Below are 20,986 nucleotides of genomic sequence, written 5' to 3'. Positions count from 1 at the left end.
ACCCCCACTCCTGATTACTAGGTGATCTGAGGGGGAAGAGCGGGGAGAAGCACTAACTCCGAGCAGTTCCGATGTCTGGGCCCAAACCTGCTTTAGACTCTCAACCACAGGTATGGACGGGTCTCAACTGTGTCTCTCTTCCTCATGACAATATTTGAAGCAATGCCAAGTTTTCTCTTACAAGGTCTGAGCCTTAACACTGCTTCACCACTCCTATGTTCTTGGAGGCTGGATCTCGTGTTTATCTCTGTTCCTCAGATGGGGTGTCTGAAACTGAGACACCCCACGAGTGTCTCATCACAACGCCATGAGCCTGGAATATGGAGACTAATGGCTTCGCCCGATACCACTACCATCAACATACCCTAAAACTCTGATCTCACTGGCAACCACTTCTGGTTAATCTATTTTCTTTGGATGACATCTTAATTATCTTACCAAATAAACGCCTTGGTTAACTGTCCTAGTTTTGTGTCATCTGCAAAACTGAGAAATAAGCTTTCTTCCTTTTCATCTCTGCTGGAAAAATATGCAGAATGAGGCAGGGCCCAGGACAGAAGCCTATGGCGTAACAATAGTGCTTTCCTTCCAGGGGGGTGATCGTCCACTCCCTTTCACCTCTGACAGCAGCTGGTTCAGTCAGCTGTCAGGATCAGAGACTGTCAAATGCCTCAATGAGATCAATACATCCAGTTAGCATCTCCTTGACAGACAGCCCTCTCCAAAGAGCAAATGAAGCTGGGCACAACTTCAGCTGAGTCAACCTGAAGATCACATCAGTTTCTTTGACAATTTATCACAGCTCTAAATTTCACTACTTATTCTCATCAAATACAACTGAAATGTAGGTATGTGGCCATAATGAATCACTGAATCCAGATTATTTTGCAAGGCCCAGATAAAACTCACTTTCAGAAGAGAGGACCAAGAATTTGTTCACCATGTTGCAATCAAGTGAACATGTAAAAAGGATTAGACTAGCTGGAAAATGTGCCTTCAAAGAGTAGAGTGCAAACTATGAGCTACATTTATTATGCAAACTTGTGTTGCTGTGAAGAACAGAGTCCAACTACAATGCAGTTTATTTCCGCATTGCAAATGTAAGAAATGTGAAAGCACCATGGAAAGAAAAAAAGTGCCGTATTAATTTACGGTAACAGTTCCTGAAATCAAATATGGCACTAGGGTAATAGTTTTTATGACTCGGCAATAAAAGTTAACAGAGCCAACAATGGTTTTTGTTTAATTCTCTTCCAACTCTACAGACGTAATTCTGCCTTCACCTTCATCACACTTTCATACGGTTTTAACAGGGGACACACCTCCTCTTCTAAGAATCTCTGTACCTGTCAAAGAGGAAAGCAAATGCAAGACAGAAGAAAATGTTAAAATTTGAGAAATCTGAGAATCCTTTTTTCAATGCCACTTCATAACACAGAGACTTACTTGGACAAACTTTTATGCTACTTTTATGTTTGAGGGAAGCACACCTTTTTTAGGATCACTAAAGAGACAACCCTAGGGTAGTAGGAGTTGGAAAAGACTTCTCAGAAGACATGATATCTGAGCTGAATCTTAAGGACAAGTAGGAGTTACTTGTAGGGAACACCAGGATGTGAAGAGACGACAGATGTATGGATGTCATGGATGACAAACCACTGAGCTTCTATTTTTCTCAACTCCCTGCAGAAATCTCTCCCTAAACACAGGCAGCTTGCCCCACCAGGCTGCTGCCCACCCAAACCAGCCAGCTGTACCCTTTCCATTGGTCTCACCACTCCCCACCCATCACCAAAGCTAAAATCGTCATGCTTCTTCCTTCCTCCCCTTCACCCAGCTTCCAAGTGACTAACCTACCGTTAACAGCCCTCGGACCTGCGCCCTATGTGCGTCTGTCTACCCCAGCCTTGGCTCGGAGCCCTCGTCACCAGCTGCTCACCCGTTGCAGCAGCCTCCTTATTGGTCTTCTCACCTCCAGTTTAAGTCCTTCAAATCCAGTCCATCAGTGTCTCAGATATAAATGACAGGTTCCCATCTGTCTTCTACATTAATCCTAGCTACTCTGGGGGCACCTGACAATCTGGCAACTCTCTCCCATGTTGGACATCCATGCATCTGTCATCTCTTCACATCCTGGTGTTCCCTACAAGTAACTCCTACTTGTCCTTAAGATTCAGCTCAGGTATCATGTCTTCTGAGAAGTCTTTTCCAACTTCTACTACCCTAGGGTTGTGTCTTTAGTGATCCTAAAAAAGGTGTGCTTCCCTCAATTCTTGCATGTACTTGATATCACACTGACCTACTTACAAGCCTTTACCGTTAAGTTTTGAGTTCCCTGAAGATAAGGATTATCTAGTCATCTTTAAAGCACCAGAATTAAACACAGCACCCAAACACAATCTGAGCACCTAGTCTGCACTCAATGAATATTTTTGAATTAGCCCTTGTAATCTTCAAAAGGCCATGAGGAAAAGTGACAAATGTTTACTGAATACTTACTACGCACCAAGCGAGGCCCTTCAGTCCACACTCTGAGATATGTACCTCTATCCCATCAGCCAGTAAAAGCAGGAAGTCAAGACTGAGCCCGGAGCTGCTACTGTGCTGCGCTTAGTTGCTCAGTCATGTCCAACTCTTTGTGACTGTAGCCCGCCAGGCTCCTCTGTCCATGGGGATTTTCCAGGCAAGAATACTGGAGTGGGTTTGTATGCCTTCCTCCAGGGGACCTTCCCAACCCAGGGATGGAACCCAGGTCTCCTGCATTGCAAGTGAATTTTTTACTATCTGAGCCACCAGGGAACCCAAGAATACTGGAGTGGGTAGCCTATCCCTTCTCCAGGGGAACTTCCTGACCCAGGAATCCAACCAGGGTCTCCTTCATTGCAGGCGAATTCTTTACCAACTGAGTTACCCAGGAAGCCCAGACCCGGAGCCACCTGACAGTAAAACCCAGTCTTTGTCCGTTACACCACAGGCTGCAGACCAAAGCAGAGTTCAGAGAAATCCTCAGGGAGAAACGAACGTAAGGCATTCCCAAAATAACCACATTTTAAGTTTTAGATTGCCCTGTGGCTTAGCTGGTAAAGAATCCGCCTGCTATGCAGGAGACCTGGGTTCCATCCCTAGGTTGGGAAGATCCCCTGGAGAAGGGAAAGGATACCCCCCTCCAGTATTTTGGCCTGGAAAACTCCATGGACTGTTTCGTCCATGGGGTTGTAAAGAATCGGACATAAATGAGTGACTTTCACTTTAAGTTTTAGGCGGCAACCTGCCCTGAATTCTAACTAGCCCCGTTCTCATCATACCTCCTATGAAGCAGAAACACAGATTGTATTCTAGGCTCTGCAGCCCAGCAGTGTAAACAGAGCGTGTCTGGGGAGGACTGCAGCCCCCAGAAACGCTCTGAGGCCTACCTGCTGCGACGCACGGCCGGTGAAAGAAGAAGGATCCAGCAAATGGTCCAGCTGGGAGTGGATTGGACTGAAGTAGGCATCGGCCTGGATGCGCTCGATGAGGTCATTGTCACCCCCTTCCTGCTTGACCACGGCAGCTGCCTGCTGCGAGAGCACTCTGATTTTCTCATGGCAATCCTGGGAAGACAGGAGGCACTGGGGTCTCACTAACAGCAGGCATTTGAACGTTGACGCTGTTTATGGCTGGTGCTACAAAGGCCTCTTCTAAAGTTTCATGAACCATCTGCTCTTATGTCCTGCCCAGTTCCTGGCATTTTCCATGGAATCTAAAACCTAATTTCTTCACTGAAAGCAGACTTTTTCTACAAGTGATTAAGCAAGTCACTTTTTAATTAACTGATTTCACCACCATCACCCTCCAAAGATAAGCCTGTTCTGTGACAGCCTGTTGTCACTGTTCTGCACCAACGCCATGACTGAAGGGAAGGACAGAAACACCTTCGTCCACCCTTCTTCAGGGAGGAGAGCAGGACCAAAGGTGCAGTGCTTTCAATTTATGCAGGAGCACGAGGGCTACACACCTGGCGGTTACCCCCGGCTTTCACCATGGCCATGATGATGTTCTCTGTGGCCATGAAAGGCAGCTCCTGCTGAACGCGCCGCTCAATGACCTGGAAGAGTGAAGCGCCAAGAAGGATGCCTCAGGTTACAAAGTCGTACGCACAGTAAGACATAAACTACGACCGAAATCATGCACAGTGGGGACGTGTTCTCCCATGTCCACGAAGAAAGAGGGTAGAGGAATTTGTCTTATTCTATACTGTATTTTTAAGTCTTCTCATACTCCAGAGTATTATTCTGATTTTAAAAAGGGATACTGACTTCATCAGAAAAATTCCTCAAACCTCAAGTTTGCTCCAGTTCGGGGCCTGACTTCAGGAGCTGAGTACAGAATGGAAACAAACCCATCCGCCTCAGGCACCTACAAACGGGCCAGTGGAACAGTCTACCGCGCCAGCCACAGCAAAGCCGATGACTCAGGGTGGCAGACAGTTTTCAGCCAATTCAAAGTGCTGCCTCTTTCCTGGTCTATAAACCGGTCTACGAATTCCACAGACTTGTTCCTGAGAGCTCGTGTCACAATGTGGAGAGTGAGCTCTGGCTGGGAAGTGCTCCTCCAACACGCTCACTCCAGAGCACAAGGCCCCACTCCCTGCCACACTCCAACCCCTCCTGAATACTGCGCTTTTCAGCGAGGCCTCTTACTTTGGGGTATACCACCAATCCTTCAGAAATGTTCTGCAACGTATTCAGTACAGTATCTGCAGTGAGAAACGCCTCCGCCAAACAGATACGTCTAGAAAAACAAACAGCCAATTCAGTTATAACTTAAAACAAATAACAATTTCCGTGAAATGCAGGGTGTGCCTCAAGGAGCTGCCCTACTGACGTCTCATGCCAGATGTGCCACTTGGACAATTCCCTTCAACAGCCTCAATATCCTGATGACCCTTGAATCTACCACCTCTTGCCCAGACCACCTGCCCAGGCGCCAGGCCATACACCTATTTGGAGAGTTCCACCCGGCTCATCGGTAGGTTCCGCAAGCCCAGGACTGAATGCAGATGCTTCTCCACTGCCTCCTGCTCAGCTCCTCACCCTACTCTTCCTCTCCTGTAGCTCCTGCCTCAGGAAATGGCACCAGCACACCATCACCATCTAAACCCCCACTCCAGCCAACTGCCCAGGCCAGTCCCCGTGACATCAATTTATATCCACATCCTCTCCAGTCACACTGCCGCCATGCCAGCGTGGGCGTGGGTTTTTAAAGCAGCCTCCTAACTTGTTCTGACCAGCATCCTGTCTTATACCTGATTCTCCAAACTGTTGCAGGGTGTTTTAGTGGGCACAGATGACTGGGTCACAGTTTGCTAAAATACAGTCAATGTCTGACTTCCGAATGAGTTCACATGTTTTATTTCCATAAATCCTGGATTATGAACACAATCCAGAGAGTTGGCTTTAACTACTGATCATTTCCTCTCAAGAAATTCCAGCAGAATACAAGCAAATGACAGTGAATCTGCTTTCAAATAAGTATATACATAAAGTACAAAGTCACGTGCATGCTGGTACCTTATTAGTAACTACTAATTACTCCTGGCCCATCTTGGACCTAATCAAGAGGTCACTGTGCCAAGATACTACAGCTGACACCACCCGCCATCAGAACAACATCTACTACCCTCGTTTTCAGGGCCCAGAAGGCCCTTCATAAACTGGCTACTTTCCACGAGCATTCCTTGCCACCTCATTTCTTGCCACGGACTTCATTCTCCAGGGCTACCTGACTACCAGTAACTAACTCTCCAAACCGTTCTTTCTCCTGCCTCTGCTTTATCCACGCTTCTGATTTCGCCTCGCTTGTTAACCACCTAGACTTCTTCAGTCTACAGCACCGCCTCCTTGTCAAGCTTCCCTCGACGCCTCCCAACCCCGTCTTTGCCCCCGCAAGGATACCCTGTACAGATTCTAACACGCATCACACTGTACCGCGTTCCTGCCTCCCGGTTAAGACTCCAGGCTCCTATGGACAAGGAGGGAACACAGGGATGCTCTGTAGTCCTGTTGCTCCCAGGCCCTCTGTGCCCTCCTACAGCTTGCCGTGTGTGATGCCCCTTTCACTGACCGGTTGGCACTGTCATCGAGTGTGCGTTCAAACCACTGCACAGATGCCGTCTGCAGGGGGTCCATGACAAGGGCCATCAGGTGCCGGGCCAGGCTGCAGCACCGCTCTGAGCGCATAGGGTTCCGCTTGTATGGCATTGCACTTGAGCCTACCCGTGTAAAGGACAAGAAGCAAAGGCAGGAAGACCTCAGGGAACAGTGGGAGGCCGAGCAGGCTGCCGGCTGAACTGCTCACACGCGCCCACAAACCCGCCGCATCTCGCGGTGTTCCCAGGTCTCCACACGACACTCACCGATCTGCTGTTTTTCAAAGGGCTCCTCCATCTCCTTGAGGTTTGCCAGGAGTCGTATGTCGGTACAAATCTGAGGGAAGCAGGGGCCAGGCGTCACCCCCATTCTCAGTGCTCGGGGCCCAGGCAGGGGCTAGACTGACGGAGGAGGTGAGCGCTTCGGGTGCTGCCACCGAGCTGACCGTCAGCATGGTAACGCTCTGGGGAGACACCACTAGGACATCACGGGCAGACGGTGGCGAGATGAACTTAAGGGCAATGCAGGACCCAACCCTTGTTTTTCACACACCTTCACTTAAGAGGCTCCCCTGACAGACCCAAATTACGAACAGCGCTATCTGACATCTCTTGAGAGCACGATGAAGTCGGAGCCTGAGGCTGGGGGTCAGTCTGTGTGCCGACTACCCACCGCTGCCTCCACTTACCTTGTGCACCGATGCCCCCAAGCTAGCCAGCACAGAGAGCACCTCAATATCTACTTTTCGTGTATAGGTCTGCCCTGTGATGATAAAAGCCCTAGAAATAAATAGAAAGAGCTTTAAGTGAAAATATTTCAAAATGTAACTGTCAGACAAGGGAGCCAACGCAGAGCCTAAGCAAAGGCTGGTCTCACTGAGGTGTTAAGTTGCACTGAGTCCAGGACTGTGCTGATTAGTGGCTCCAGGAAGAAACTGCACTTCCCCACCCCACTTTTTACTAAACCTAGGTGGCCGCCCTGACCCAAGGAGGACACAGTCCAGCAAGCCTCTGTTCTGCTGCAGCCCAGTGAAGTGCCTGAAACAAGGAGCCAACGTGGTGGGTTGGGGGGGAGGGGTCAGGGGTGAGGGACAACTTCCCTCGTGGTCCACTGGCTAAGACTCTGTGCTCCCAATCCAGGGGGCCCGGGTTCGATCCCTGGTCAGGGAACCAGATCCCACATACCACAATTAAGAGTTCACATGACTCAAGTAAGACCCATTGCAACCAAATAAAGAAAGAAATATTTTACATAAAAACAACAAAAACAAGGAACCACAGGGGAGCCTGGGGGCCCTTGAAGCAAATAGACAGACTGAGACCAACCTGTCAGAGGCCTTTAGTAAAAACAAAGCCAAAACAACACAGGTAAGGCTATTCTCCTGAACTCACAGCTAAACAGCTCCCTTTTTTCTTAAAAATTATAAGGAATATAATAGAATCCAGGAAACAAAACCACACCAGAGATAGAAGGAAATGGGCGGAAAGACACAGAAAAGAAACAAACAGCTAAGGCCAAATCTGGAGGGATATTGCCTTTTATTACCTAACAGGGAGGCCGACACTTTCCCCACTCACCTACCTCTTGAATCCTGCCTTTTCTGTCACCATCTTGTCAAGCTGTTCTACCTTGGGAAAAAAAGACATCCCCATAGAAATCCAGGCATGTCTAGTAGGAAAACATTGTGACACGTCATCCTGCCCAGATTTATGCTTTCAGTACCCTTCCAGTCGAGACTGTACCCACCCCAAGATCCATCGCTCCCACCATCCTGGGGGTCAGCTTTGTTTCTGGCACTCCCACAGTTGGGTCTGCCTCATCCAGGTCACTCTCAAAGCATACCTTTTGGTCATCTCCTTCGAAGAGCTGCAGGAAGCTGGCCTGGGTGCCAGTGGTACCCTTCACGCCTCGGAAGCGCAGCTCATCCTGGACACGCTTCAGGTTCTGGAGATCCATGCACAGATCCTGAATCCAGAGACAGCAACGTTTCCCAACTGTGGTCAGCTGAGCAGGCCTGAACACAACCCAAAGAGAACACACAGAAGTCTCAAACCAATGACTTGTTTCATAAAACCTTCGTTGCTTCTTCTAATAATCACTGTTACTCATGGGAAGGGAAAGAATTAAAGTGAAGACAAAACAAGAGCTAAAAAGCTTAAGCAAATACTAGTTAAGCAGATTCAATGTCATTTATAAGTATTCAAAGGTTATAAAACTAAAGGGCCACTAGCATAGCTCTTGCTTCATCATCAAGAGGCACTATAAGGGCAGAGACAATGTCTGCTTTGTTTGTCCTTAGATCTTGGCAAGAAATACACACATAACAAACGCTTGCCAAGCATCTAATGTGTTGCTGGTATTGGAAATACAACAAAGAACAGAACAGACCAAGTCCCTGTCCGGTGGAGCTCAGATTGTAGTGTAAAAAAGTAAACAAGCAAGACAACTGCTCATTTTTAAAATGCTATCAAAAAGTAAAACAAGGACACTGGAGACCATGACTCTAGACCGGCAGGAAAGAAAGGACTTTGGAAAGAGTCAAGACCTGATGAAGACCGAGCTGAGCCGCAGAGAACCACCTGGACACACGCACAATCAGAGGACTCTAACTGAACAGCTAATGGCTTTGTCTTCAGTCTAAATCAATGCCAGCCAACAGCAGGTCTGTTTATAACATAAAACGTGATTATGAATAAACTATAATAAAGCCAGAGTTCTAATAGATTACCTAACCTTCTCTATTAGGCGAATGATACTGACAGCTGGCGACAGGAAGGCACCCCACTAAGAATGTCCAAAGCAGACACATAATCCCCAATTAATCTTTAGGTAGTTTTCCTTAGATTATTGGTATAATAAAGAAAAGAAATTTGCGTGGACCTATTCATAGCAGCCTTACACGCAACAGCAACAGAGCGGGAACAATCCAAATGTCCAGCAACTGGTGAACACATAAAAGGTAGCGTATCCACATAATGGTATGTTATTTGGCTGTAAAACACATTAAGTAATGACACATGCTACAACATGGATGAACACTGAAAATGCCATGTTAAGTGAAATGAAGCCAGTCATAAGGAGATGAGTACTGCACGATTCTACTTGATTGAAGTGTTCAAGAGACAAATCCACAAACAGAAAACAGATTTGTGGTTGCCAAGAGATAGGGAATGGGGAGATGGGAGGGACTCCTAAAGGGTACAGGTCTTTTGAAGGGGAGGTGATGGAAATATTCTGAAATTACACACTGGTAATGACTGCATAAACTCTGTAAATATACAAAAAATGGGTGAATTTTATGGTACATCAGTTGTATCTCAATAAAGCTGTTTCTTTTTAATTGCAGGGACTGATCCATTCTGTGGTGAGATCTATGCATCAGTACCATTTTCTGAGTTCCTAACACCTGCCAACTGTGGCAGCAGACACCTCTCATTCCACCATCCCCAAAGGAATACTGGAATGGCTGTATTCCCTGAATACTCTCTAGCAGATGCCGAAGAAGGGTTGCAACACAGATGATGCCAGGTGTGGAGGGAGCCAGCACAGAGGGCAACCTTTGTCATGGCTCAGCCACAAACACGGAGCAACAACCCCCTCACATGAACAAATCCTTCTGGTTTCTGCAACCAATAATGTAGGCCCTAATTTTAAGGAAGGTTAAATTCAACTCAATAGGCTTTCCTAAGCTACAGGAGATGATATCCTTGTTGCCATAGCAATACCTACCCCGTCAAAACATAAGGCAGATGCCAATACACCACGACTCAAATATCATCACCTGAAACCTGCCACTAGCAATCCACAAATGACATCATCGGCTTTAAAAAAGGGTTTTACTTGGTAATCATAAAAATGCTTGCACGTTAAAAAAAAAAGGCCAGAGTAATCAGTATTTACATCTTGGTGCACCTTCCAATCTCTGTACAATTTACATGCTGCATTCCCATGCTTTTACACATGCATTCCCATGTCTTATTAATCTAACAAGCATCATTTTCCTGGCTGTGTATTATTCTAACCTATGTATATACTACAGTCGTATTTAAGTATTCCCTTATCCTTAGACATTTATAGATTGTTTCCAAGGCTACCATCATAAATAATATTATAACAATGATCTTTGTACATACAGCTTTTTCCATAATTTGGATTACTTGCATTAAATACTCAAGAATGGAATCACTGAATCAAGAGCACCTTCTTGAGAGGCAGAGTGGAAACAGATCTAAGAAGGGAGCAATCAAGAGTGTCCCCTTCCTGGGGCACAAGGCTGGGAGAGCCCCTCTCCTTCCCACTCACGCCACAGGAAGATGCCCACCTGAACTCTGGTCCTTCATAGTGACCCCAACTAGCCATCTGTTATCCTGACCTGGAGAACCACCGGGGCTGCTTCTACCAACCAGCACTGATTCCGGAGTGGGAAAGGAAGGGTCAGGCCCTGTGACCTAAATAGGATCTGCTTTCCAACCTCCTCCCTACCACTAAAAGATTTCCCTGTAGGCAAAGGGGATACCAGAAGTGTTAGAGTAGTAACAGCAACAACAAAAAGAGAACACTTTCTGAATACATAACTGTATACATAGTTTTCAGTGAGACCAACCATTAGGTTTACTCTCTCAGCAGTACAGCTTCTAAGGTAGGTATAAGCTTCATTCCTCATAGGCATCCCAAGTGCTTATATTTTGAGTTTTCTTAACTCAAGGTTACCATGGAGAAGGGAGAACTGAAGGAATAAATGGAAGCTGAATGCCCATAAATAAGCCCAACCCCCAAGAGATAACCCTCTCACTTACTGGAAATGTGTGAAACCTAAGGTGGGGAGATCGGCTTGTTCCTTGGCAAAGTCGGCAAGCCGAGAGATCACCCTGGCAAGCTGCAACGAGACGGTGTGGGAGAAAGGTGAATTCAGGCTGAGCACTGCATAAACAGGAACTAAACCTGGAGACAAATTCATCTACAATTACACTTCCAGCTCACAGAAGGCAGAGGCCACATTTTTCCATCTTTGTATCTTAAAGTACCAAACAACATTCAAAAACTGAGTTGACTACCTAAAATGCCACAAATTATTTCTGCATAGTTTTAACACCACTGGCATGCTCATAAAGAAAAACAAAATCATAATCTGACCCACACATTCCAGCAACATGCTGCTGGTTACACTTCCCTCACTTAAAAGGCTATGCTTTAAAAGCACAAACTCATACAGTGTTTTAATTCAAGAAGAGACAATTAGTTCTAGAGATGTGATCTAGGATCATTCATCTGAGTACACAGTAACTTATTTAGATCTATACTGTGCTGATTTATTCAAGGTGGTGCCCATCTCCTGTCACAGGGAATCTTAGGACTGGCAGGAAATTCGTCAACTTCTTACCTTTGGCAAAAGCAGGTCAAATGCATTTCTGAGAATAATCAGGTCCTGCAAGGGAAAATGCAGTGGTCTGACATTAATCAGCTTTGCCCAAATGTTATGACCTAACACGTTACGGCCGTCACATCTGGGTTTCTTAGCTAGTTGCCTAACTTACTTTCAGCAATACACTGTGCAAGTCAGAAGCTGCTAACAGAACTCTTCTGATTATTGCCTTAAAAGCCTACCAACTGGGAGCGCAGTACTGCTAGGATCTATAAGCACAAAGCCTTTATACTTATAAAGCTCTATTTATGGGGTATCTAACTTAACTGGAAAATGGTAAGGGGCAGCCCTGTCATGAATATGACAAAGATGTCCAGGTCAACAGGGTTTATATCTTCCCGGACAATAGCATTTGAGTTTCTGAGAAGACTCCACAGGGCACATTCCATTAGTCTCTGCTCCCTTCTCTTTCCATGTCTGTCATTGCTAACAACAAAAAAGGCATGAACTAAAGGATCTAGGTTCAGGAAATTTAACGCTGTTCTTGGGGGAGTGAGATGATGTAAGTGTTGCAAGCAACTCCAACACATGCTTGAGACGGTAACTGTTGAGCCCAACTACACGCTGGATACTTTTAAAAAGCCTACTCCAAGTTAGAGGACTGCTCTTCTCCCATTATCTGACTCACTAATTATACACAGATGCCTTTAATTATGTACCACTTTAGACAAAAAAAAGTTATATGGGGGCAACTTAAAAACTACTGGCTTCTTTCTGAACTGGAAGTGTATCTGGATTCTAACTTCTAGTCCCACGGGTGCACTGTGACTAGGGCAGAGGTTTGGAGTCATTCTACCCAGGGCTGTATACTTTCCAGGTTGGGCAAGTTCTTCAACCTCTTTAAGTTTCCTCATCTGTGGAGGTGGGGATTATAAAGCCAGAGCCAAAGACTATATATTCTGCATCCATTTATGTGAAATTTCGAGAAGACACAACTATGGACACAAAAAGCAGGTCTCAGTTGTTTGGGTCTGGAAGCAGGAGTGGGGACTGATGGCAAACAAGCAAGACAGACCGTCTTGGGATGAGGGGTGTGTTCTAAAACTAGCATGTGGTGAGGCTGAATGTTGCATAAATTTATTAAAGCTCACTGAACTATCCATCTAAAATGGATGAATTTATGGTATTAAATTATACCTTAATAAAGTTATTTAAAAATGGAGACAACAGCATCTATTATGCCTGTTGTGATGAAAAAATGAATACATATGAAGTGCTCACCTAGTAAACTTTTAGGAAAATGCCTGCTTGTTACTTTTTCATGTTTGACTATGAGACACTTTTGCTAATTAAAGGATTTAAGAATTATAATGCAATTACCTTTTCTTTTCAGAAGTCAAAGTTAAGAGTTATAAAGGACTTTGGAAAGAAAACCCCTTTGGAAAAGTACTTTGGCCACTAAAATGCTAAGCTTTCAGCTATGTCCAGCATACTGATGTATATAGGCAGTATCTGTACATCATTTTATGGAGGTCATTAGGGGTTTACAGTTTAGACTGGAAGGATACCAAAAGCAGAAAAATCCTGAGCGCTGAGATCCTAAGACCTATGGACTCACTTCCTAAAATGGACAAAATCAATTAAAATGTATAAAGATATTATAAAGCCTGAGTCCTAGGGGACACAGAACAGCATGGGCTCCTACCGTATTGTCTCCCACATAGCAGGAGGTGGCGCCAAGATGGATAATGCTGGCGGCTTTGGGGCAGCAGTGGGCAAACGTGTGCACGTGGGCCATCACATCATGTCGCAACTGCTTCTCCTCTTCAGCTGCCATCCTGAAGTCAATGTTGTCCAGGTTTGATTTCATCTCCTGGATTTGTTCATCTGTGATAGGCAAACCCAGTGTCTGCAGAACAGGCAAAATAAAATGAAGTTACTTCTTATGTCACATCATTTGAACGGAAATGACAGTAAAAAAGAAAACTGATTCATGTTAGTGTTTATGCCCTACCTTCCAATTCTTAAACTAAAATTTGGAGCAATTAAACTAAAAGGACATGGGGAGGAAGAGACAACTATCTTTTTAAAATTCTGGCTGCGCTGGGCTTTTGCTGTGGCACGGGGGCTCTTTTTGAGGGCACGGGCTCAGTAGTTGCAGTGCTCAAGCTTAGTTGCCCTGCTGCGTGTGGGATCTTACCTCCCTGACCACGGATCGAACCTGCATCTCCTGCAATGGAAGGTGGATTCTTACCCACTGGACCGCCAGGGAAGTCCCCAGGAAACTTTCTAAATGAATCATGGCAGTTATATTCTAAGTAAACTCCAATATACACAACAACGTAGTCCTGATTTCTGTTCCTTCTGCCCCGACACCTCTGCTCACTCCCTCACAGGTTCTGGTCTCTGGGCTCAAATGCCATCGCCTCAGAAAGGCTTTCCTGACATCAGTGTGAAACACCCTTCTTCGGTGTCACTCGCTATCCCTTTAACCTGGTTTTATTTAGAGCACTTACTGCCATATGACATTTTTATACATCTTTTAGCCTGTCTCTCCTCTCTAGAATGTATAGACTCCCTGAAAGGAGAGCTTTGTGGTATTTATTGCTTAGGCTCTTTAGTGCTCGGTTCTTAAATGCCCAGAGTGTGGGATCCCGGCCACAGCTTTATATCCAATCTAGATGGATTTAGTCACAGAAACCAAAATTAGCAACACTGTTAGTAGCTCTGCCAACGAATTATGTGCTGCGAATTCAGTGCAACTGAAAGCAATTCCAGGAGATATTAATGAGAAAATAAACACATCAACATCTTACATTCATCCATCACTGAATAAAATCAGGCTGACAAAAAATAGCTGGCAGCCCACAGGCAGCTCGGAACCCTGGAGCCAAGTGCTGAATATGTACATTGGTGAATTTTACCCAAACCTCACTTCAAAGTCCCAAGGCCTGGTCCTGAGAAGGAGCTCACATCTTAAGACTTATCTAGTCAGATGTGGCTATTTACATTTAAACTAGTAAAAATTCAATTCCTCGGTCACATTACATCTGGCCAGGCTGCCTTGGATCTTTGAGCGGAGACATCGTAGGGCTCCTCCTAAAACAGAACAGCAGGGGGCAGTGTGGTCAAATTGCTTCCTCCCCAAGCAACGCATCTTCTCAAAATCCAAGGCGGACGAACTTTCTGCGCTTGCCCTAGTCTCTTATTCCTCAAGTATTTTTTTTTAAACTATTAAATTATTATGTACTTCATGCTGTTCATTTTGACACCCTAGCTAATAGATAATACAGACTCAGGAGATATCAAAATTGCATGCATTTCAGGCAATGTGTAGACTGGGCAGAGGAAAGGATACATACCGACTCTACATTTCAATTCCAGCTTTAAGTTCTTACAAGCTATGGTGACTGGCATCAGCCTCATCTACACGGAGTACCAAGTAAAACAGAAAACAGAGTAGATGCTGCTGCTGCTAAGTCGCTTCAGTCGTGTCTGACTCTGTACGACCCCATAAGGTAACAAACCACAACACACTTCATGTCCTGATCTATTATTGTTATCCGAGCTCTGTGTTTATGAAATCTGTGCCTTCATTTTATCCTCTGTAAAATAGGAATCACATACTTATAAAGAATTGTTTTGAGAATTAGTAAATTATTTTTTAAGGTCTTCAAACTGCTTAGCACACATAGCAGGCACTGTAGAAATGTCTGCTAGCATTTAAAAATTTTTTTATTGGAGTATGGTTGATTTAAAAGAATGTGTTAGTTTCAGGTGAAAAGCAAAATCAATCAGTTATCATATATCCATCCACTTTTTTAGATTCTTTTCCTAGATAAGCCATTACAGAGTATCGTGTCTGCTAGTGTCATGTACTACTTTATTTCTTGAGCAAGGTGATAGGAAGGGGGTAAAATTTAGGAAGAAAGTTTTCTGTTCGGGGACCCTATACCTTGGTCCTAGGTAGGTACTCAGATTGTTTCTGAGGTTACTAAATGTCATTTCGGAGAGGACTGCCATCTTGCTTGTTGTGGCATTTTCCTCGGAAACTTTATAGCTCTCTGGATCACTCTCAGCTTCCTTCAGCGCTTCTGTGAAGATCCTTCTGGGGCTATTTCTGAAACCGCTCGGCAGAATACCTCTACATGAAGCTCTCAGAACCCATAACTCGCATCTAATAACCCCCTACCCTGATTCTCTCTCCCCAGAGACAAAAAAAGGCAGTCTAGTGAAGAGGAAACAATGGCCCAGGAAATGTGTATTTTGCAGTGACAGCTCTCTGATTACACAGAGGCATGTGGAGGGCGAGGTGGCTGGGCGTTCAGTCAGGCTTTGCATGGTCACGGGTTCACACCCGGGTTCCTTTATTTATACGAGAGTGCTAACTCGCTTCAGTCATTTCCGACTCTTGGCGACTCCATGGACTGTATAGCCCGCTCTCTCCATCGGATTCTCTAGGCAAGAATACTGGAGTGGGCTGTCATAATGGTTAGAAGCAAATATCTCAATGGCACATCATCGGGGCTTGGTCTTCTCTTCTATAACGTGGGAAACCTCCCCCTAGTTTGCAAAGTCTTTCTGGGTTAACCGGGTAAAGACGTGTGATGCCGGGAGCCGGTGAGGCATTCCACTCGTGACAAAGGTCATGAGGAAGGAGGCTCGGCATACGCAAAGGCGGGATCGAGCCTCAGGAGTCCGCCCGGATATTCTCGAGCATTTTCCCCCAAAAAACCAGAGTCTGCCTACTTTATTGCTTTGTGCTCTCACCTCTGACTTTACTGGGGGCTGTCCCCTACCACCATCTCGCTCTCTCTCTGTCAAAGAGTTAACTTACAGCTCCAATTAATAAAGTTCCTGGGCAATTAGGAGTGTTTAAATCCAAACCCCTCAGATGGCTCTCTAACTCGCCTGACAAGTTTACCTGGACTCCTGCAGCTATGCATACGATTGTTTACAGTCTCCTAGCCTCCAGAGGCACGGGAAGCTTAAGATATTCAAATAGCTTAGAGCCTCTCAGAGAGTTAAAAACTGTCAGAATAAACTAGTAAAGGATTTCATTGATGAGTCAATGCTTGTTGCCAAGTTTTCACATCCCCTGAATTGTATCCTTGAATGTGTATTAATTAATAGTTGGTATATAGAAAAAATAAGTAGTGGCCTTGGTGTTAGTAACTTTAGACCCTTAAGGTAATAAATTCTTTTCTTTGTTGTAAGCCCATTACACATCCGCCCTATAGGAATGCAATTTTATCTTTGGAAGATGGCGCCAAACCTTAAAATAATTACTCTTAGAGAAAATAAGTCTTTGTCGATAAGTCCTTGTCAAGAGTCATAAAATGTTAGTAGGCCTTCTGGCCAGAAGATGATGTAAATCACCTAAACCATTTGTATACGATAAATTTGCAGGAAAGAAACGTTGATTTTTGATAAGAATCAAAGACTGCTGACTTTGCATCCCCTATTATCCTCTATGTGTAACTTAGGGTATAAAAGCCCCTGTTGAAAATAAAGCTACGGGCCTTGCTCACCAACGCTTGGTCTCCCCATGTCATTCTTCCCTTTAACTTCCAGCTGAGTCTCCATCTGGAGCGCGGAACCCACCACGCTTACTAATTATGCCTGGGCTTCTAAGACCCACTGGAGAAGGTGTCTAGGGTGAGGCACCTTCCGCTATTCGAGAGGGCGCCTGCGGCCTACGTAAGTGGTGCAAACTTCTTGTCTTGAAGTTTTATTGGTCTCCCGCGTAAACCAAGCTACTCAGCTTCTTTTCTCCACTGAATTTTCCTACTGAGCTATCCTCATTCTATCATTCTTTATATCTCTAATTAGCATATAAATAGTCGCCTAGGCCGTCTCTCCTTCGAATACCCTGGATCAGCTGGGGCTGGTCCCCAGCAGTGTACAGAAGCCAGCACAACTGCACGGAAGGAGTACTCAGCGGTGCACTCCTACAGGAACCGCCAAAACTTACTCCCGGAAACGGTAAATGGACTTCTCGCCGCCCACCGTCCGCCTCCAACCCTCCACCATTAAAACATGTGAGATAACAGGGAGCGACTGCTGGGCCTCCTGCCCTGGCCTTCCTGGGGCCGTTCCTCCGGAAAGGGAACACCTGGCCGAAAATAGCGGGGCAGCTGCCGGGGGAGGCTCAGCCCGCGCTGTAAGTCCCAGCCTGGCACGTGCGTTACCTGCTCGGCCTCCGCCAGCCACAGCCAGAGCTGCCGCCAGGTCCGGAATTTGTACTTGTCGCTAAACAGGAAGCACATCTCCGGGCTAGCATAACGGGAAGCAAGCGGCGAACGGTAGCTGTCATGCCCGCAGGCCGCCTCCCGCCCGCCACGGTCACCCGCCGCGGCCATCCCGGGCTCTAGACCCCGCCGAAGCTGACAGGGTCAGCGAGGGCGGAAGGGGAAGTCTGAGGGCGGGACTTCCTCCACTTGGTTCCACCCCTGGGGTTTCCGGGAGACCCGAGCCTTCAAGGCTGCTGGGGTTAGGCTCTTTGCTGCTGCCGCTGTCGCCGCTGTCGCTGCCGCTGTCGCCGCTGTCGCCTCAGTCATGTCTGACTCTGTGCGACCCCATAGACGGCAGCCCACGAGGCTCCCCCGTCCCTGGGATTCTCCAGGCAAGAACACTGGAGTGGGTTGCCATTGCCTTCTCCAATGCATGAAAGTGAAAATTGAAAGTGAAGTCGCTCAGTCCTGTCCGACTCTTTGCGACCCCATGGACTACAGCCCACCAGGCTCCTCCATCCATGGGATTTTCCAGGCAAGAGTACTGGAGTGGGGTGCCATTGCCTTCTCCACGTAATCTCATTAAATCCATGTGAGGGTCCTGAATTGTTCAGGTATTGTTAAATAATACACTACTCTCCAGTGCGGAGTAAGTGCTCAATAAATGCCCGCCATTATTCTAATCCCCATTTTTCAGGCATGGGGAGGTTGACCGTCTTGAGATAGCTCGTGTGGATAGAAGGGCACGAGCTAGGAGTTAGGGCAAGAGCTAGGAGTTAAGTGTAGGGGACAGGCTCCAGGCTCCCAGTTCTTACCAGATTCAAATGTATTCTTTCCTTTGTGCTACAGATGCAGGAACCTGGTAGGCTGCAGTCCATGGGGTCGCAAAGAGTCGGACACGACTGAACGACTTCGCTTTCACTTTTCACTTTCATGCATTGGAGAAGGAAATGGCAACCCACTCCAGTGTTCTTGCCTGGAGAATCCCAGGGAGGGGGAGCCTGGTGGGCTGCTGTCTCTGGGGTCGCACAGAGTCAGACACGACTGAAGCGACTTAGCAGCAGCAGAAGCTACTATATTGCTTTGAAATTACCTTTTTTTGAGTGTCTCACTATATGGGGACGTCCATTTTGAATTCTCAGCTTGTTGGTTGAGGTCGCCACTTTCCCAGTAACCATAAGACTTAAGGGATATTAAAAGTTCTGATTAAATCTCAAGATTTGCAAGATCTCATCTTTGACAATAACTTCTGTCACCTTTCCATTTCTGCTGTTTTTTTCATTATTTACTAAAAAACGGACGGCCCACCCCTGTAGTGTTCTCCCTTCCCACCTCAGATTTCATATAGGCCTCTTGTAACTCTCACCAGAGTTCAGTGCTGTTGGCCTTTTCCATCGATGGCAAACTTGGTGTGGGTGGGGATCATGCCTGCCTTGGTCCCTGGTGTCTCTGGCAGGTGGATCCAGCACAGGACCTTACATAGCGTAGATGCTCAGAGTGTTTGCTGGGTGAATGAATGCTGTCCAGAGGCGCCTAGCCCAAAAGAGAAACAAGGCCTACAGTTACCAAGATACAAGTTAGATCCTGACATCGCCCTTCCTCTTCCCCCAGTCTCTCACGTTCCTTCAGTGTCTTCATGCCATAGATCCTTCGTGTCTCCACCTGGGCTTCAGAATTGTCAGAGTGGATCGCAATAGCAATCCTGGAATGCCTTGGCCATCAGAGAAGCTCATCAGTTACCTGGGCTTATCACCCACATCTTCTTCACCTATCTCCCCTCTGGAGCTGCAGAGGATTGGTTTTTTGGGGGTGAGGACAGTTCTGGAAAAATGAAGACCACTCCCTGCAACTCCCCACTCTGTGGAGTGTTTCAGGGCTGTCGCTGCTGGGCTGGGCTGAGTTTACTACCCCCCATGGTGGCCTTCCATGGTGCCTCCTGCCAACCTCAGTCTCCTCGGTTGTCCAGCCTCACTCTGCTGTTGCCTCCTCCTATAAGAGTTTGTTTCCAGCCTCTGTCTTCATTCAGGAAAGAACTTGCTCTTTGTTATTTTATCTTGAATCTCTCCAGTTCTGCCTCCCTTTTGTGTGTGTGTGAAATGCACAGATCTCTTCCACTACAGAATCATCTTCACATGCTCTTTTATGAAAATCTCTCTTACTGGCTGCCTCTTCACCCACCGTTCCAGAACTGCCCAGTTACTAGCTCTGTGACTTGGGTGATCATCTTTTGGCACTTGGGTCTTCTTACCTGTAAAATATGCTCATGATCCCCAGGTGTACAGTGAGGAGCAAAGGCAGGTGACACAGATGCTGACTTCCTACCTGGCTCAGTGTCTGGGGCTCCTGTATTCAACACATTTGTTGTCCTCTCTGCTTGACTCCTTAGTGCTGATGCAGCTTCTGCTCTCTCATATCCTCTCAACTACCTTCACTGATCATCAGTCTCTTCTCTAATAAAGAAATCAAAAGGCCTTTTGCCATAATGTTTGCCTATTTGCATAGAAAATCACTAATGAAGTCGATGTGGCGGTGGGGGTTGGGGTGGACATGCATGGAACAGGGTAGACCACGTAAGAACTGGGAACAGGCTTCCCAATGTACATCTTTAAATCATTTTGATTTCCGAGTTGAACAGTTTTCCATTTTCCTGTATTAAGTCATCCCCTGTGGCTGACTGAAATACTTAACCTTTTAGACAACCCCTCTCTCCTGTTTTGAAAACTAAACTGTACTGATTCTCCTCTTTCTGACTGCTCTTTCTCTGACGATCCAACCTTCTCTCACTTCTGAAAAAGGAAGTGGTGGGAATTTCAAGATTTCACCCACCTTTCCTCCCCTTGGAAGCTGTTCACACGTCTGCAAGTCTTACCTTCTGAGCCCACAGGTTTCTTCAGAGTTTTGGTTCTTAAACTTCAAAGGCCACCTAGACACTTGCAGCTGGTTGTCACTATATCTAAAGCAGCATCTCTAAAATCGGGAATTTTACATCTATCCTTTTATTTTTATTTCAGGCTTTTAAAATACCTAGTTTCTTAAATTCTGTTACTCATGAGGATCGTTCATTTCAGTGGTGCCGAGTGTGCACCAAGCATTGTACTAGGCACTGGGATTCAGTGGTCGGCTGAGGAGGCTTGAGTGGAGAGGACAAGAGTGGAAAGAGGGAGGGAGATACCTTTAGGGGAGTAGATGGAAGGCAAACATGGGAACCTTGTAGGAAAGAAGGGTATCTGGGATTTTCTTCTCAGCACTGGAAAACCACTAAA

General features: G+C 46.1%; 1 protein-coding gene and 1 long non-coding RNA gene across 2 annotated transcripts; one reads left to right on the top strand and one right to left on the bottom strand.

Annotated features, from left to right (window-relative positions):
* Positions 1-1,064: 1,064 nt before the first annotated feature.
* Positions 1,065-17,897, bottom strand: ADSL (adenylosuccinate lyase). Its single transcript, XM_019961848.2, has 13 exons — positions 17,682-17,897; positions 13,196-13,399; positions 11,509-11,553; positions 10,925-11,004; positions 7,971-8,142; positions 7,710-7,756; positions 6,817-6,907; positions 6,395-6,464; positions 6,103-6,250; positions 4,680-4,770; positions 3,995-4,084; positions 3,414-3,590; positions 1,065-1,346 (listed from the first exon to the last, which is right to left on the bottom strand). Exons 1-13 carry the CDS (start codon positions 17,850-17,852, stop codon positions 1,260-1,262), a joined length of 1,473 nt encoding a protein of 490 aa, XP_019817407.1. The 5' UTR covers positions 17,853-17,897; the 3' UTR covers positions 1,065-1,259.
* Positions 17,353-18,940, top strand: LOC139183254 (uncharacterized). Its single transcript, XR_011566852.1, has 2 exons — positions 17,353-17,475; positions 18,573-18,940. It is a non-coding gene; the product is annotated as an uncharacterized lncRNA (long non-coding RNA).
* Positions 18,941-20,986: the final 2,046 nt, after the last annotated feature.

This window comes from Bos indicus, chromosome 5 (assembly GCF_029378745.1).
Source record: "Bos indicus isolate NIAB-ARS_2022 breed Sahiwal x Tharparkar chromosome 5, NIAB-ARS_B.indTharparkar_mat_pri_1.0, whole genome shotgun sequence".
Taxonomy (NCBI): Eukaryota; Metazoa; Chordata; class Mammalia; order Artiodactyla; family Bovidae; genus Bos; species Bos indicus.
Note: the sequence above shows the minus strand (reverse complement) of the source record. Positions and strands in the feature narration are given on the sequence as shown.